At 35.3% G+C, this 20072-nt stretch overlaps 1 protein-coding gene across 1 annotated transcript in view; it reads left to right on the top strand.

The window, feature by feature from the left end:
- The window catches only part of CSMD3 (CUB and Sushi multiple domains 3), a gene marked incomplete at its 5' end in the record, with an annotated part of 537637 nt that overhangs the window by 455564 nt on the left and 62001 nt on the right, over positions 1-20072 (top strand). The window contains 6 exons of the mRNA XM_083360336.1: positions 2506-2679; positions 4561-4734; positions 8143-8328; positions 10859-11032; positions 14908-15090; positions 19188-19368. Of these exons, the coding sequence (XP_083216462.1) occupies positions 2506-2679; positions 4561-4734; positions 8143-8328; positions 10859-11032; positions 14908-15090; positions 19188-19368 (1072 nt within the window). The remainder of the gene's footprint in view (positions 1-2505; positions 2680-4560; positions 4735-8142; positions 8329-10858; positions 11033-14907; positions 15091-19187; positions 19369-20072) is intronic.

Here is a 20072-nt window from a genome sequence, read left to right as displayed (position 1 = left end):
CATGCATTGCAATGGGATAAGAATTATGTAAATGCAAAAGAAAATAATCAAAAGACTGTTGACAATAAGGGGATTAAAAACATGCAAGTTTTAGTAGGCTTTTAATGTGGCAGGTGTTCTCATGTTCTTGCCAGGGTCAAAGAGACATCATGACACTCTTTATTATAGACATCATTGAAAGAAGCACTTGAAGAGCTTGTGGTGTGTTAGGGAATTTGTTCCCACTCATTGAAAAGGAAGGGAATTAAACAATCCACTCCGGGATGGTTATGCGTAAAGAGTTACCAATTATCTGTAATATTATCATTGTTAAAATCCCTGTGCATCCTCTTGTTCACAGCATAATGAGACAGCCATTCTGGAAGATGAGCTGGGGGGCATGGGGATAGAACGGTTTCCTTGGTGATGGAAATGACTGTAAATTAGAGCTCTCACATGTCGGAAATTGCATTATTTTATTTCCACAATTCATATATCATTTTCTTCCAAAAGAGGTCTGTGCCATCATACGGTTTAGCACTTAGTGAATGAAGAGAATTGAGTTGTGTGTGTCTGTGCAAATGGATTTTCTCAATCTATAGGTATAATATTGCAGTCTTATCTTTAGTTTATGTGTATTAACTTGAGTTTGTGGGTGAAGAAGTTAGCATTTGTGATGGCCATTTCTAATACATTTAACTGTAAGTGGCTGGTAAACTGATGGTAGAAAGGTGAGTAGATGACCCCCTACACACATACATTTAAGAATACAGCTAATCTACATGAAGGATAATCACACTACTCCTGGACAATTAAAATGGAGGTAGATTTGCCTCCTCCTACATCAGATAGATATAAAGGTTCCAACAGGAATGGCAATAAAGCCTTTTATATATTTCTCTCCTTAATCCAGTTTTGGAGAATTAGCTCAAACATTAACCACTGGTTCAGCATGGTAGGATTAATTGGCATTTAATGTGACCAAGGAAGATGTTGAGGTACAGTGTTTGAATTATTTATGGGAAGACTTGTTATTTTGCCTATTGTGTGCTATTACGATAAGAAGGCTGCAGAGGGATTGTGAAGAAATAGCCATCTAGTTGAGCTTTCACAGATAACTGGAGAAAGAGAGAGTAGATAGGGTTGGAAACACACACACCCCATCTCTAGGAAACTCCCTTTAGGTGTGATGGAATGTGACTGCCAGGGTGTCTTCCACATCTCAATGTATGCAGCCAATAGTTATGCTTGAATGGACTCATTGGTAGTTTTAAGCCAGAATGGAGCTGCTTTGGGCAAAGAGTAAAATATAGGACCCATATTGATAAGAGAACCCCTATATTAAATTAGGTTTGTGTTATTTGCTTGCTGGTTTTAATCATCACCATTATCATCATTAGCCATTGGAACCACAACTAAGGAAGAATATCTAAAGCAAGTATGTGGAATTTTACTGGACTTGAGTTTATTTTGTCAGCATCAGTAGTCTGAGGAAAAAAGAGAACAAGGTCAGATTAATTTAAATTAATTTAAAATGGTAAATAGGATTATTCTCCATATATTTGAAGTTGTCCTCACATTGGAAAATATAATCTAGTAACTTATTTTGGAGAAATTTCACATACTATAACCAAGTCTTTTAGGGAACATGTGCAGCCATGGGACTACAAACTGCATAGGCCTTTCCTAGAGAAATAACAGTGTCTGTAATGTAGAAAAAATAGTGTCATAGCAACTTAAAGCCATATGGACAATCTCATTACAGAACAACACAAAAAGAAATTGCAAATATTTGGTGGCAAAATTGTTGAATTTCAGTTATGCAACATTAGCCACCATATCATCATCAAGGTACTATTAAGGGACAAGTTTGTGTGTTAATTTAATCTAGCCATAACTGCAAGATCAAAATATTAAGTAGTAGAAAGTATAGGCTCTTAGAAAGTTAACACATCTAAACCACAACATGGTGAGAGCTAATTTGGGATCACAACTTGTGATAGATTCCCCACCCCCGCCACAACCCCTGGTCCTCTCACCCTGACAAAAATACACTTGAAAGGCAATTTCTGTAGCTAATTATAATTGATGGTGAACATCTTAATGATAACTTTTTGAAAATTATTTCAGATGAAATAAAAGACAAATCCTTTCATTAATTCTTATGACTTGCAATTCCTTCCTTCTTCCTTCTCTCCTTTCTTCCTGAAAGCTCATTTCAAGGGGAAAACAATTTCTCAATTTACATGGGAGTTACCACTTTTGCAAACACCATTTTGAGACTAGTTTAACAAATGAAACTGTTACTCAGTAATATTAAAATCTAACAGTTCAACCATTTCATTATTTTGAATCTCACAATATTTATTCAATGAAGACATGAACTGCATGGGAGAAAAGGTAAAATATAACTATATTATCCAAACAGCAAATACAAAAGAATAATATTTATCCTATTGGTAGAAGAAGAAAAATGGTGTCCCCATTTTTAATTAATGTTGCATCAATTTTTGTGCTTTATTTTAGCGGGTCATTGTGGAATTCCAGATCTTATTGTTAATGGCCAGGTGATTGGTGAAAATTATGGATATAGAGATACTGTTGTATATCAGTGCAGTCCTGGTTTTCGGCTTATTGGTTCTTCTGTACGGATATGCCAGCAAGATCACAACTGGTCTGGTCAGCTTCCATCCTGTGTGCGTAAGTAACACAACAGAGGTTAACATGTACCTTATAACATCTGGTTTTTCTAAGACGATGAAAGCAATAAAGTTGGAAGAAGAGTCAAAAGTTAGGATTCTTCTGTTCAGATAAATTGGGACTATAGTGTCCAGGAAGGACCAGTATGGACACAGAGTCTCCTGGAGAAAATCTTACTATTAGATTGCTAAGAGTGGACACCGGCTTGATGGCACACAATAAATCAATAGAGCCAAAAATTAATAGCCAGAGAGAGGGTTGTAGCCAGTGGTGGGATTCAAATATGTGAACAACCAGTTCTCTGTGTGGATGCCTCTTCCAGAAGTCCATTCTGGGCCTGGGCAACAAAAAATTAGCTACCGGTTCTGCCAAAGTGGTGCGAACCTGCTAAATCACACCAGTGGTTGTAGCACATTTGTATCTGTCTACAGCAGGTATGTCAAACTCATGATGTCACATGACGTCATGTGACATATCACAACTTTTTCCCCATTGCCGGCAATGGGGTGGCCGCAGTTTTGACATGATACATCTGGCCCGCGGACCGGCAGTTTGACATGCCTGGTCTACAGTATCTTGGAAAAAGCAGTGCTACACTAAAAGCCAAAAAAAAAATTCTTAATTTAGAATTGTACAGTATATTTTTTACATGTTTCATTTATTAATATTTAATGTTATCATGCAAATCATATTAAAATACCATATTATATATTGCTGTAATTTAGTATAGAATACTGGGTGAAAATCTTCTTGTACCATGCAATTGAGTGCATGTTTCCTGAAAAATAAATACTGTTGTAGTCACAATGATGTAGCCATTAGAATTTGATGTTCATGTCAAGCAGATAATAAACACATGAAAGCTTCAATAGTATTGAAGCATTCATATCGGGTTCTCACAAGAGTTTTTTTTTCTTCAACCTATCCTTAGATTCATTAAACACTTATGGGGTTTAAGACATACAAAGCCAACATATATTGTGAATGAATATATTAGAAAACCTAACCTTTCTTTTCCGGGATATTTTCTAACATGTAGCATTAGTAGATATATCTCTAGTGAAGTTAAAGGTAAAGGTTCCCCCGCACATGCGTGCTAGTTGTTTCCAACTCTAGGGGCCAGTGCTCATCTCCATTTCAAAGCTGAAGAGCCAGCGCTTGTCCAAGGATGACTCCGTGGTCATGTGGCCAGCATGACTAGGGCACCAAAGGCACACAGAACGCTGTTACCTTCCCACCGTAGTGGTCCCTATTTTTCTACTTGCATTTTTACATGCTTTTGAACTGCTAGGTTGGCAGAAGCTGGGACGAGTAACAGGCGCTCACTCTGCTATGCAGCACTAGGGATTCGACCCGCCAAACTGCTGACTTTCTGATCGACAAGCTCAGCGTCCTAACCCACTGAGCCACCGCGTTCCTAGATATATCTCTAAATTGACTTTAATGATATAATTAATTTAAATGTACTAGTGATTCCAAGTATTTCTTAACTTTAAAGAAAATATAAAGAGATTAATTTACTAGTTACTATTCTGCAGATCAGTATGGAGAAAACAAAATTTATTAAAAAAAAATAGAATCTGCAACAAAATATTCTGTTATCCTCTTTCTCCTGTCAGTCTTTGCTTGTCTACCATCAGTATTAAGCCTTCTGAAATATAGTGTACACTTACAAGTTAGGTAGGACATTAGTGAATCGGAAGTAATAAGGATTTAGGTATGGACACTGACAACATCATTGTTTTTCATGCAACACTTTCTCCTTTCTGTGCAGGATTATCTGTGTAGTCTCCAAAATATCTCACAAAGTAAGAGACCTATTGTTAGCTATGTAATCTAATTATAACAATATTACTTCCCTCTTTCTTCTTCTGATATTAGCTGTCAGTTGCGGTCATCCAGGGAGCCCAATTTATGGACGAACAAGTGGGAATGGTTTCAATTTTAATGATCTTGTGACATTCTCTTGTAATACTGGCTATGTTATGCAAGGACCAACAAAAGCCCAGTGTCAGGCAAACAGGCAATGGAGTCAGCCACCACCTATATGCAAAGGTAAGGGTTGGAATAAGTTTGGCAAATGAGATATGTCAAAGGTAGTTGTTGTTTTTTTTAACGAAAGGAGTGGGTGCTTTAATGATAGAGACTATGCTATTAATATTCCAGTTAGATGACATCAAATGAAATAGTAATTTGTATATTTTTATTCTTAGTCTTCTGTTTATTATATTTTTTACAGAAATGTATGCAGCTGACATGGGCATTCTAAATGCTAGCTGTGATCCATCAGAGGTCCTTGGTAGTCTCTGAGCTTGTTTGTGTTCTTGCAAATGTTTCATTACCCAAACTGGTAACATCATCAGTGCACAGATGATGTTACCAAATTTGGGTAATGAAACATCTGCAAGAAAATAAACAGGCTCAGAGAGCACCAGGAAACCCTCATTTCAACCCAAAGCTACAACTATTTTCCTATAGCCATTTTATTCATTGTTATTATAATTATATTTGATTAATATATACAGGTAGTCCTCAATTTATGACTATAACTGAGCTCACCATTTTAAGTAAAAACTTGTGATGGTTATTAAGTGGTTCACCTTTTTGGTATCAGACATTTTTTACAAGAAAATGGAAATAAGTACAGTTTGCCAACAAAAAAAACATTGTATGCAGTCATGCAACCACAGGGCAGTATAAATGGCTGCCAGTGCAGGCTGGCTGCCAAGCAGCCAAAATACAGTCATGTGACTATGGAAGACGTGGCCTTCAGAACTTCAAATCTGGATCATAAGTCCCTTTTTTCAAATTATTATAACTTAAAATGGTTGTTAAGCAATTAGTTGTAAGTTGAGGACCACTTGTAATTGGAAAACTATCAGGAAATCCAGGATTATAATCTAGATTATAAAATAAAAATATTACAGCATATTGTCCCTGTATTATTGTCAAGAGAGCATCATGGATGTATCCATGGAATCCCTCAGATTTAAGGGACTTTTAACTGGTAACCTATCTGTCAAGGTTCTGACTAATGAAACCAAATAAATCAGAACTCCGAGACTTGAAGTTTTTTCAGAGCATATGTTTATTGGATACTTACTATCGGCACGGTCAGAAATGAAACCAATTCTAAACTTTCCCTTAAAAATTCAATGTAGCTAAATGTAACAATTCCCTCCCCTTTGTTTTGCGACTGATCACCCTAGCCAATAGAAGCAATTGGCAGGCTCCATTAAATTTCTTTTTTCTACCTTCCAATTTTTGTGGAAATGACCTTGGTTCCCACAGGACTGCTTTAAATTTAGTTAGCAATGCTGCCCTTTTCCTTCTCCCCAGCCTGTGGCAATTTAGAGCGACAAAGATGGCTTCAGCCAGGTTCATTTCAGAAGCTGATACTACCTTTGTAGGAACATTTCTGTGTGCTGGTAACAGACTTTCCACAATGACTGAAGCATGGAACAATGCATAAAACTATGTACAATATATTTTGAAATTTGTTTTGTCTTAATATGTTTGTCTTCTTTTTCAGAGAATAGCTATTTTTCCTTTTTGTTTGGTGCTACACAAATTCTGTAGTTTTTCTTCCTTTTTGTAAAGTTCCCTTTTAAAAAAAATATCTCTGCATTTTCTGATAAAGATCAATTAATATTTTACTGGAAAAGATAAATGATTCAGGTTCACTGAACATTAATTTATGCTAGTTTAAACTTTATTTTTTTTGCTGAAGATCAAAGTTAATATGTGTATTGATTGCAGTTTCTTTTTGAAAAGCTGAAACATCCAGGAAATTTCATTTGTTTTAAAAGGGGAAATTGAAACAAATGAGTTGCATTATAATCAACAGCTCATATCCATTTTCTTTCAAACCAGTTCTCGAACATCCTGGGAAATAAATTGATTAGTATAAAAAGTAATCAAAACTGCCTGTTTGCAGCTAGTTACCTTCTTAAATAACTTCAAGCTTGCGGGTCCTTATATGAAAAGTTAAGCTAATTCATTCCCTAATAGTAGGAGGTAAAGAAAAAAAATCCAGAGCAGCATTCAAGCTTTGAAAATCACTTTGGAAATTTATAAAAAGATAATTTTAAAAAATCCATACAAATGTGTAGGACTGCCTCTTACCTTTTATTTAGTATTCCAGCAATTCTTACTGTTGTATTATGTTTTATATTATATAATACATGATATATTATTGTTATTTTCTTCTTGTTATTTTTTCTTAGATGTAAACTTTATATGTTGCTCATAATTATAGTTATTTATTTTATTATTTGTATTCTGGTTTGTGTATTCTGGTGTGTTGCAAAGTTTTCTTTGAGTAAGTGGCCTTTTTCTTGCGGTTTTCTAATCTTGCCTGTAACTCTGGTATTTCTTGAGAATCCTTATTCACCATCCAAGTTCTAACCACACGTGATCACACTTAGCTTTTTCAAACCAGTCATGTTGGGATACGTGCTGGTATATTTCTCCCATCAAAGGACACTTCTTTCTAATGTGATGCTTTAATCATCAGGGCACTAGACGCCAATGCTAGCTATTTATTTATTTATTTATTTATTTATTTATTTATTTATTTATTTATTTATTTATTTATTTATTTCCTATGGTGCTGTAATGAAAATTAGTTAAAAATGAGAAACTGCCCTTCCTTAAATGATTTCTCCATATAGAATGATGATGATGGGAGGTGGGGAGGAGAAACATGTTTAATGCATGTTTTATAGCTGATGTGATGGATATGGCTGCCAGAGAGAAAGCGTAAGACTGTGAAGTTCAGAGTTTGAAATTACTTAGCTGCACCGCTGGTTAGCATGATAGAAATTATTGAATGTTTCTGGGCTGAGCTAGCAAGATATACTGTTGTGCAGACAAAGAACACTAGGTATGCTCAATAAGTTGCCTAATTATTTTTGACAAGACAGATAATGACTATAAAATGTAATTTTCATTCAGGGCAATATTTTGCAAGTGCTGCAATCTTTTACATTAGCTTTAGAAAGTTTGTACAAAGTGCTCCTTATTAAATATTATATATGAAGATTGTGCAATTCTGTGGTTACCTATAAGCAAGATATGTATGCTTACTTACAAGAAACAGTGCATTTTCATTAATATAATTTCTCTCCTAATGGATGTGAATTGGAAATAAAGGTGACTCATTTTTAAAAAGGAATGTGAATATTAAAAAGTACTGCTGTGCTTCAGCATTATTTCTATAAGGTTACAGAGATACAGTGGCATTAATAATAATAATCACCACTCATTATAGAATATATACATACAGAATACAATGTATACATTTTTCAAGTATTTTAGTAAACCAAAAAATGGATTAAAGCACATCATTTTTATACACTAGCATTAATTAATGCTAACTTTACAAGCCTTTGATATTATTTTCTAATGTGAAATGTACAGGTCATATCAATTTATCAATAACAAGTTATTGCTCTTTCTTAGTGGTCAATTGTTCGGATCCAGGAATCCCTGGAAATTCTATAAGAGAAAGCAAAATAGAACATGGAAATTTCACCTACGGTACAGTTGTTTTTTATGACTGCAGTCCTGGATATTTTTTATTTGGCTCTTCAATTTTAGTCTGCCAGCCTAATGGACACTGGGATAAACCTCTACCAGAATGCATTAGTAAGTATTTTAAAATATTGGTATTTATAACTAAAATTTGCAAGAACAGCAATACTAAACACTTGTATTTCAAAGAGCTTCACAGCTGTTATCCAATTGCCACGACCTGAAGACATGGTTGTTCCAACAAGCGGGCCTGGACTGATCATGGTTTTTTAAATTTGGTTTTTATCGGTTTAAATTGTCCTTTATTTCTTTATTTATTGTTTAATTCTTTTTTAATCTTTGTATTCTATGTATTTTTTTATTTTTTATTGTTGTGAGCCGCCCTCAGTCCTTAGGGAGAAGGGCAGCATATAAATTTAATAAATAATAATAATAATAATAATTGTTAGAAAAAACTGACTAAGGTAAGTCAATGTCTGAAATACTGAATATGGAAGGGTTGTGACTAATTGTTCAATTTTAGTTCACCACAGTCAGCTGATTTTCAAGAGGCTATACTCAATAATTTGCAATAAAATATTGGTGCAATCAAAAATTAAATAACTATATCAATAAAACCACGTGACAGTATCAAAAATATGTACTCACGATGTGCAGGGCAGATCCTTGCTATTATCTTTGAGCTTTATCACCTTCTTGTAACAATAATATAGTCCATCTGATTTCTGTATAGTTTATCTCCTACAGTCCATGTACTGTACATAAGTATCATTTTACTTGTTTGAAAAATGTGCTCGCAATGAAAAATAATAATTGGATTGGTAGAAACTAGGATGTTGATCTCCTGCTTCATTTTTACTCCTAGTCCACATAGACTAACCACTTTTCTCCTCCTTACTCTTTCCAACTTTGGCATTCTAGTCTTCAACTATAAGTAGCACATATTGCTTGCATGTTTTATGAAATTCAAACTTGATCATAAAAGTCATCAGTAGTGGGAACATAAACATGGACAATTGTCCTATTAAAAAGATGTCCACAAGGTAAAATTCATATTATTCAGTCACCCATTGCATTGTATCCAAGCAGGTTCTTGTTATATTTTTATTGACTATGAAAGCAGGAACATCCTTTGTTTGTTTTTTAGGTCCTACGTGGTAAATAGTATGATTTTTCTGGCTAAAATTATCCCAGTTCAATCCACTGAGGTTTTTTTCTGATGCCTAAGATATCAATGTGTAGTCAGCTTTTCATATGCTGAATTTTCCTATCTTCATTTATTTATTTTATTGAGCTGTAAAACAATCATCCATCTACCAGAAAGATTGTCTCACATTCCCAAGGTAACCCTATCTTTGGTACTTCAGATTTTCTTTTCTACCTGGCAATGTCTATAATCAGATGTCCCAAAGGCTTTTATCTATCTGCACTATAAACACTATTAGTGCTCCAAAACATCCTCAGCTCTTCCTCAGTAGCTTGTTGAAGGCCATCTGACCTGAGGGACTATCATCTGGCACTATAGCATCAATCACCTTATACTTCCTCTTCATGTGGTTTTCCTGGATATAGGAAAATGCAGGAGTGGTTTTGCCATTGTCTCTCTTCTATGGAATATAAAATGAAGCTTTTCCCAGTGTCACTAAAATTACAGTAGTATCTTTTTCTGGCATCTTCCTATATAGCAATTGCCTGCTTGCTTTAGTGAAGCAGCTAAAATGCCTTCACATATTGGGTGATCTTGCTGAGAGTTACCAGTTCTCTTTGTTCATCCTTCCCAGAAAACCTCCTCTGCCATGATGTGGCAAGTGAGCAGATTTGAGAGGGGTGATTGACTTGAGCTCTGCAAAAGTGAAAAGGATGATGACCTTGTGGGGGAAGTGGAAAACAAATTATTATTCCAAAGTAATTGACCTTAGCTGGAAAACCAACTCTTGTCTAGATTAGCACTTTACAAGAAGAATTGATTGGACTGATCAGCCAACTGTTTTCGTGGAAATAGATTTGATTTCTAAAGGCCATAATACTATTGATCTTGATCGCCGCATAGATATTTGTTATTCCTAAGTTCATTCAAAAGTGATGTTATAACAGTTCTTTTTAAAACTGATTTTAAAGGATGATATTTTCCACAAAGCACACCTCTTGACTCCTAGGACTTATTCAAACTGACCTTTCCATTTCTTAACTGCTCTATTTCCGGAGTCAGAATAGGAGAAGATGTCTTTTAATGTCCAAGCCTAATACTAAAATCTAATGTTTTGTGCATGATCACAACATAATCTCAAAAGGGGATACTCTATAAGAAGAAACTATTATTCTGATACTCTCTATAAATTCGGATGAGTCTACATATTTCTTTGTTTATTTTTAAAAGTTTTGGAATATAATGAATACACACACACACAGAGGTGTGTATACATACATACACATATACACACACACAGAGAGAGAGAGAGAATGGCTATAGGTTAATGAAGAGCAATTAGTTCTATGAATTATATGAAAAACATGGCTACTGTTTAAGATCATCATAATGCCGTATTGATCACTGGTAAACCATATTGATGATGTGCTGGCATATTGAAGAATTTAGTTGGATGATTATAACATAATTTTTATCTCCAATATTTATGTATCGTAGTGATTGACTGCGGTCATCCTGGCATTCCCCCAAATGCGATCCTTTCTGGAGAGAAATACACATTTGGATCTTCTGTTCATTATTCTTGTGCAGGAATGAGATCATTAATAGGCCAATTATCCAGGACATGTCAATTAAATGGACACTGGAGTGGAACTATGCCTCATTGCTCAGGTACCACTTTTAAAGTATGTGAATGTGCTTTCAAAACCATTTAATACAGCATTTTTTGTGGCTGCTCTTCTTTCTTTTTCAGGACCGTGTTTAAATCACAAACAATTGTAATCAAATATAAGTTTCACATTAGATGCTCTCACTCACATATAGACTCACAAATCTAGAAAGGAAGTGGTAAATAATAATAATAATAATAATAATAATAATAATAATAATAATAATAATAATAATAATAATAATAATAATTTGGAAGGGACCTTGGAGGTCATCTAGTCCAAACCCCTGCTCAGGCAGGAAACCCTATACCATTTCAGACAAATGGCTGGCCAGTCTCTTCTTAAAAACTTCCAGTGTTGGAGCATTCACCACTTCTGGAGGCAGGTTGTTCCACTGGTTAGTTGTTCTAACTGTCTGAAAGTTTCTCCTTAGTTCTAGGTTGCTTCTCTCCTTGACTAGTTTCCATCCGTTGCTTCTTGTCCTGCTTTCAGGTGCTTTGGAGAATAGCTTGGCTCCCTCTTCTTTGTGGCAGCCTTTACTAAAAGGAAAATAGTAAATAAAATAGGAACATTGAAAAGTAGGTAAGGAATATGGATATTCTCTTCCCTTTGCATATTACTGGGAAGGATGTTACATTTCATTTGGGTAATTTGTGAATCACTGTTGCCTTACCTTAATTTGCTTTTATCTAATTGGAAGAATAATTGCTGCATAGCAACAGTCTTCTTCCATGTAATATCTGTTTCTGCTGAACTCATGTAGGAATAGTTTCTGGAGAAGAATTTTCAAAACTGTCTACAATTCATGGCATATCGAAAACTAAGATTGCACAAGGGTATCTACAGCTTTTAAATAAATAGAAATCCATATAGTTCAATTAATAGTATAGGTAACAAGCAAAGCTGTACTTTGTTGTATTGTTTAAAACTGTAATGATATCAGAACCATAACCCATAACTTGAAGGAGGCTGAATCTCTTAACATTTTCTCTTGAATAAATATGTTGTGACAATTTTAATTGTATAAATTATTGTTGTAAACTGATAGGAATTCCCAGCAAATTCAGCAGTATACAGATGGGATTAACAGATATATATGTATAGAAAAGTCTTTAAAATTAATGTTTTGATTCTGCCCTTCTGTCATTTTTGTCATGACCCCAATCAAAGTACTTTGATGTCCATTAAACTTAGAAAAGCTATTCTGAAGAAAAATTACTACAACTACTCAGTATCACACACTGCTTTTTTTTGGTTGTCAGCAGTTTCCTCTCAATTTTTCCTCCCCCTTTATACATTTTGCACTTGGATTCTTTTTTGAGCCTTGTATCAAAAAAAAGCCATCATTGGCCTTAACATGAAGAAACAATGTCACTTTTAAAAAAAGGAAGAGATGAAGCATTAAGAAAGAACAGCCATGCTCTTCTCTCCAGAGCCATTCATGAAACCCAACATGGCATCCACCCTAGGGGTTGATGCAAGCTTTGTATTAAATCAATTATTTAAATAGATATTGCCTTTAAAATATTTTAACAAATATTTAAACACATTTAAATCTGATTAAAGGACTGCTTTCTGGAGAGATGCTCAATGATTTTTTTATGCATTTATTTTTATATTACCTGTTTGTGTAACTAAATCAGGGCAACAGCTAGTTGTCCTAGCTAGAGATATTATTTTTATTGTACTAAATGTAACTGAAGTAGTAACATGTATGTACATAAGAAGTGCCATTCATGCATCCTTTGTTATGGTTATTAAAATGACTTAACTTTGTTCATATTTCCATATGTCATGTAACCTACATAACCACTTTTTGTGGTTTATGATTGTTATGCAATGAGGGAGGGAATTAAGGTATATGAATATGCCATTTAATACTGTTTTTGTTTATCTACAGCACAACTCAGCTATTATACTGTTATCTGTTTAAAATAAATACATTCATTTGTTATTTCTGATTTGGGAGATGAACAAGCCTCAAAATGCAGCAGACAAGCAGTCAGCTAGGCCTTTTGCGTTAACATCCCAGCCTACAATCCCAGCCTATCCCATAAATATCTGTTCAGATTAAAAGTCCACAAAGATGTGACTTATTGCACAGATTTGAGTATAAACAAGAAAGCACAAAGCAATTTCTGTGGGTTAATCAAGCCACATGGAACTTATGATTTGTGATCCTTGCAGGTCTTCTGGCAAAACTAATATGTATTCAAGAACTCCTAACATGTTTTGTTGCTGTATCCTATTATTTAATCATGCACCAATAGGAGTAGAAGGTCATATGATGGAAACTAAATAACCTAATAATATCAGAAGGGCTACCTATACAGTTCTAGATATGTATCTAAATAATAATAATAATAATAATAATAATAATAATAATAATAATAATAATAATAATAACAACAACAACAACAACAACAACAACAACAACAACGCCTTGGGTGTAATCCCAAAACAAACAACAACAACAACAACAACAACAACGCCTTGGGTGTAATCCCAAAACAACTGGAGCACCACTTGAACACCACTGGCATTGACAAATTCACCATTAGTCAATTGCAAAAGGCAGCCTTACTAGGAACTGCTTCCATCCTGCGACGATATCTGTAATACCATCAAACATCCACATCTGCCTATCCCAGGTCCTTGGTAAGGACTCAATAGGTAGACAAAAATGCCAAATCCAGTATGAACATCTGGCTGACTGTGCAATGATCATTAATAATAGACATGACCGAGTAACTGAATTAATCCACTGGGCATTGTATAAAAAATACAACTTGCCTGTGTCCGAAAAGTCATGGGAACATAGGGTGGAAAAAGAATGAGAGGGTGAAGATCTTGTGGGACTTTTGAATACAGACAGATTGCCATTTGGAACACAACACGCCAGATATCACAGTTGTAGAGAACCGAAGCGTACAGCTGATTGATATCGCTGTACCAGGAGATGCCAGAGTCAAAGAAAAAGAACAGGAAAAAATTATGAAATATTGCGACTTGGCCATCAAGAAACTGTAGTTTCCTGCAATAACTCCAGCAATGTTACAAAAAAATGCGCTACTCGGAACATCTTACATTTTAAGGAGGTACTTGGTTGATACCTAAGATGCTGGCAGCAACCCTTGTCAACCATCAGTGCCAGTCAATTTGAATGTTCAGTTGACTGTGGTTCATGTCTAATGAATAAAAGATAATAATAATAAAGTTGGAAGGGACCTTGGAGGTCATTTATTCCAACCCCCTGCTCAGGCAGGAAACCCTATACCATTTCAGACAAATGGATGTCCAACTTGCTAAAGAGCAGATAAATGTGCTTTAGTATAGATGGAATCTTTTTCTAATATTTCAGATATAACTAAAAAAGTAGGAATAACTTTTACCTTATTTTACAATGCTTGTAATAACTTACAAGCTTGAAACTCCAAGAGAAAGTTCCACAACTTTATAATAAATTAATAATATGAGATATTTTTCTTGTAATGTGTACCACATTGTCTCAGTGTAATTTACACTCGATATAATTTGGTTCTAAACTAGACCAGCCACTGACTTAAGTTATAATTCATATTGCACGTTGGACTGGAGGGGTGCTTTAAAAAATACCAAGGAAACAGAAAACTGGTTTTATTTTGCTTTTTAAAAAATATATTAAATAAGGGACTTGAAATTTGTATGGTCTCAACTGAGTGCTATATGTTCCAAATTGAGAAAGTGAGTGTACAATTATCAAATCTGGAATGGACACCACTTTTTTTTGTAACCTACTGGTTATAAATTGATTCCTCTTGTTTCAGGTTCTTAAAGCAGGACCAATACAATGTAACCCTAAGTATTCTACCCCAAATGATCTTTTTTTTATTCCAGGTGACACAGCAGGGACTTGTGGGGATCCAGGAATCCCAGGCCATGGTGCTAGAGAACAAACTAATTTTAGAACTAAAAGTGTTGTACAATTCTCTTGTGAGCTTGGTTACATCCTTCATGGATCAGAGGAAAGAACTTGTTTGGCAAATGGAAGTTGGACGGGAAGGCAACCAGAATGTAAAGGTAAATTATTTTCATAATTATAATGGAATATTTGTTTTAAAATCACTACAAAAAAGTTTTGATAAAGTCATCATATATCTGAAATCAATTAACTGCATATATTGCCCTCTTTCCCCTAAAAGTGTATTCTAAGGGCACCAAATCCTAGGATACTTCCAGCAGTTGCCATAGCTAACTCACCACAGGACAACTTGTAATGGGACAGCTCACCACAAGACAAGTCACTCCTGGACAATACAACATGACATAGTCAAGAGAATAAGCGAATTGCTGCAGGCCTTGTCTTCTTTAAATTTGAAACTTCTCAAATTAGAAGTCCTCGAGGCTGGGGTGAGCTGCAATTCTACTTGTCCCTCTCTTGAGTTATCCTGTGTTGAATTGTCCCATGGCAAGTTGGGTGTATTGAGTTAGCCGGGGTGAGTTGTCCTAGACCTGTTTCAGTCATATGTTGGAAACTAAGAATGTGAAGACTGAATACCAGAAACTGGCAAATTGTCCAGTTGCACTTAATTTAGATTTTGTCTCTCTACTGTTTATTTATCCAATGACTTATCTGTCCTTTATCCCAGGGCTTTTCAACCTTTTCACCCATTGTACCACTTTTAGGATATGGCAACATCCGAGTACCACCAGTCACCTAGCAAGGTGTCAAAAACTTGATGACACCCCCCAAAAAGGAAAAAAAAGTGATGAAGTACAGGTAGTCCTCAATTTACAACAGTTCACTTAGTGACTGTTCAAGGTTACACTGGCACTGTAAAAAATGACCCCCAAGCCACAGCCGAGCAAGACACCTGCCTGCCTGCCCAGCGGTGCTCTTTCTCCTGTCTGAGGTTTTCATTGTTGTGAGCATTTCTGTTGAGGATTGGCAGCAGGGGTGGGGTAGGGGATATTTGGTTTTTATTCCCCCCATCTGCTGGGTGGTTGCAGCAGATTTTGGTCACTTCACTTGACCCTGGGACACTGTGACCGTCATAAATATGAATCAATTGCCATGCATCTGAATGTAAATCACAAGACCCTGGAGATGCTGCAACATTCCAGCTGATTAGCACTTCTTCTGGGCTCAGAAGCACCAGGATCAGTGCTGAGCTCCAGCTGGAGCCTGGCACTGATCCTGGTGCTTCCACTGAGCCCTGACAGCACCGAAGAAGCACTGATCCTAGTGCTTCCACTGAGTCCTGCAGCTCCAGTCATCTCTCGCTCAGGCTTGTGCGGTGCTGCCACCGGTTCACCTCATTACCCTCCCCCGCTACCACTTTTCTAGGACGTACCAGCTGCCAGGTGCCAATGTACCACCAGTGGTACCCTTACCACTGGTTGAAAAGCCCTGCTCTATCTTACTCATGGACATTTGGGGGAAAGGAAGGAAATCAAATGATGAAAGGTGCAACCTTGATAATATTTGCATGCAATATGATGATTCAAGTTCAAAAGTGATGTCATTCTCCACATTTTGTCATTCTGGTTTTGTGAAGTTAAGTAGGGACTCCTGCTTACTTACACTCTTTCTCATACACATTTCAGTTGTTACCACATGCTATGTAGCATACATTTTTAATTAACTTAAAACAACTGTGTTCAATCCAAGGTCTGTGGGTCCCATCTTGCCCTGGACAGCTAGTAATGTGGCCTCACAAGATTGTAAACTTTTAACATTACATAATTTTTAGAAATATTTATATACATTAACTATATTATATATGTTAATGGCCCAAGACAATTTCTCTTCACATAATGTAGGCTAGGCAAGCCAAAGGGTTGGACACCCATGACTTAAAGCAATGAAAGCAGTTGTACTTGTGTGTTTTCCATGGAAACTATCTATAGTGGACTTTATCCTAAAGTAAATTAAAATCCTACCTCACTTTTTAAATATGATCACAACTCTGTGAAATCCTTGTGCTCTCTGAGCTTAGTTGTTGGTCTTCTAAATTGCCACACAATATACAGTGTATAATTTCTAGAAAAAAGTATAGGAACAGGAGAGGTGGCCTTCTAATAAAGCAGATTATTTGTTTTCCTAATATAGAATTGTCTGTCATGACGAGCAGGGAGATATACTTCTCATAGAAATGCTAGAAACTGAACTTGAATATGTCTATATACAAATTATATTCTTTTTCCTAGAGGTACTACCCAATTCAGAGTTACAACTGTCAGTGCACTAAGGATTTTTTCTTTTCTTTTTGTCACAATCACAATTAAATTAATTCCTCCAGTCCATGACACAGCACAAAGACCACTAATATAGGTTTTTCTACTTCAGTGGCCAAGTTCTATTCTGCCATCTTGAAAAAGCCAGTATTTGGCATTGTCCTTTGAAATTCATTGTTGGACAATGTGTTCCTTTCATTTTTTTTTCCCATTCCAGTATTTTATTTTATTTTTACCAACTAGGAAATAAACTCCTTTCGTTGGCATATCTGAAGTTTTATTTTCTCATTATACATATACATATATACATTTGATTGCTGTTTTATGTAATTTATGCAAAACAATGTATGCTGTCTGTTTTAAACAACTTTCTGTGCTATAGCACACTTTTTTATTTAGATATAGCTAACACTTGCATAGTTTTTTTTGTAAATATCCTTCTTAAAATGATGCTGTTTTATCTGTAATTTTTTTCACAACTTTTCCATGAGATTACCTTTCTTACTATTGTTGTGTCTTGACCACCCTCTTAAAATCAGCACATTTTATGCAAACTAAAATTCATGTGAGATTGACACTGATAGCATTTGGCATTGTTGTATTCAGGGTGGGAATATCATTTGTTCCAAAGAATTTGAACAGTAATTAGTGTTTGATGGGACACAAATATCTGAGTACAACAAAAGAATTTGGTTTTAGGATTTTTTTAAAGTAACATTTGAGCACCACCAGCAGAAATAATCATGTACCTTACAGGTGTGTAGGGAGTAATACAGATCTGTTTATTTTAAATAAATTTTTGTGTTAAATAGCTGTGTACTACTTGCAAAACATGGCTAGAATTGTAAATATGGTAAGTGATAAGAGCCTTCACTTTTCACAAAAATCAATTATTATGGTATATATTTAAATTACAATTCAATTTTATATTTATTAGAAGATGGGATTCCATAATGAGCCACAGTGATTTCAAAATTATAAGTGCAACATGCTTTCACTAAACAAATGATACAATTTATTTGTATCGTGAGGTCTGAAGCAGGGGTAAATATTTTATCCACATGATGGAGAGTTTACACATATGCATATATTCATACAGACACATGCATGTGTCAAAATGGCCTGAAAATACTGGATCACAACAAACACAAAAAAGTAAATAAATAAAAAAGATGTTTGAGTTTTGAAAATGGACTATTCAACATGGAATTTTTCAAGTTGGCTAGAATTCTTAAAATAAAATAATTTTATAAACCATGCCTTATTTAGAGATTTGCTTTCTAAATGTTTGCCAAAGTTGAATTGTATGAGTGGGTTTGTTAAAGTAAAAAAAAAGATTATTTATGTAAAAAAAAAAAGATTTTCAATAGGTAGCCATTAGTACTCTAGTGTACAATAAAAATGTACAGGGCTTTGTGCCCTGTAGCTGTATACTGAATAATTTACTGAATAATTTACTGAATACTCACTTTCCTGCTTAGAAGCAGTAAATGATCAGAAAAAAAGTAATAACATTTGATATAAAAAATTAAGCTGATAAAAGCAAACGTTGGTATTTTCAACAATAGATAAAAGCTGAGAATATATTCATGAAGAGCCACAAATTCTGAACTATAGTTCAGCATTTGAATTCAAACTATATAGGAATTTATATGGAGGAATATTTATGGTATTCTGAAAACTGCAACCCTATTTCAATCAAGGAAAATTAAAGGAAGGCTCCATTTCAGCTGAATATATGAACATTTGGGAGGAAACTCAAAGCATTTGAGCAAAAATGATGTCATTAAAATGAAGGACTTTCACCTCCTTGATGTAAACTATTTTTAATGAGTAGATTGGATTGTTATTTGCAACTTCAATTATTTAAGTTGCTAAGTAATTGTTCTCTGTGTTTGTTTCTCTTCCTAATTCTGGCATTTTCACACTGACTGTTCAAGCTGTTCAGTGTGGTAACCCTGGAACAACAGCTAATGGGAAAGTGTTTCAAATTGATGGCACAACATTCTCTAGTTCTGTGATTTATTCCTGCATGGAAGGCTATATTCTGGCTGGACCTTCTGTACGACAATGCACTGCCAATGGGACATGGTCTGGTTCCTTGCCAAATTGTACAAGCAAGTATCCATTGTTCCTACTATTATTACAATGTTAGGACACCACTTACAGCTTCTATATTTGGGGAAAGTCAGATTGGGGAGAGGGAGCAAGATGGTGCTAGAATCATCCTTGCTGAAGATTTAGCTTCTTTTTTCCAGGGCCAGTTTTCCAGAGCTTGACGTTCAAGATTGTCCCATGCAAACCAATAATGTTGTCATAGCTTCTCTACACAGAGGAGCCAGACAACTTGGAGACCCGATGAATCCATTAGACTCCTGATGTGTAACTCACGATGCATCTCCAGTATTCCTTGCCCTTTGTCCCTATCTTTCCTATGTTTTTATCTCTACCCACTTGACCCCCATTTTTGAAAGAGTGGTCCTCTCTGTCATTAGCCTGAAAGTGCTAATAGCACTGAGATTTTCAGCACTCAATATAATGGCTGACCTGAGTGACTAATGACAGCAATGATGGGGGAGGATTTACGGCAACAGATATAAGTATCATGCAGTCATTGAAAGTCAACACTGCCTTGATGGCACTTAATCAATATGTTTCATGGCAAAAATAGAAAGGATATTACTGCCTTCTTACTGTAATTATGTGATTTCTGATGTGTGGGTGGAATTTTTTGGAATGAAAGGAGCTCTTCCTCAGTGTCAATGTACAACTATGTAAATATGCCTAAGTAATTCCTGGCCAATTCCTGAACAGTGCAAAGAAAT

The sequence above is a fragment of the Vipera ursinii genome (assembly GCF_947247035.1).
Source record: "Vipera ursinii genome assembly, chromosome: 3".
In the NCBI taxonomy this organism is placed as follows: domain Eukaryota; kingdom Metazoa; phylum Chordata; class Lepidosauria; order Squamata; family Viperidae; genus Vipera; species Vipera ursinii.
This window is presented reverse-complemented; position numbering and strand designations above follow the sequence as displayed.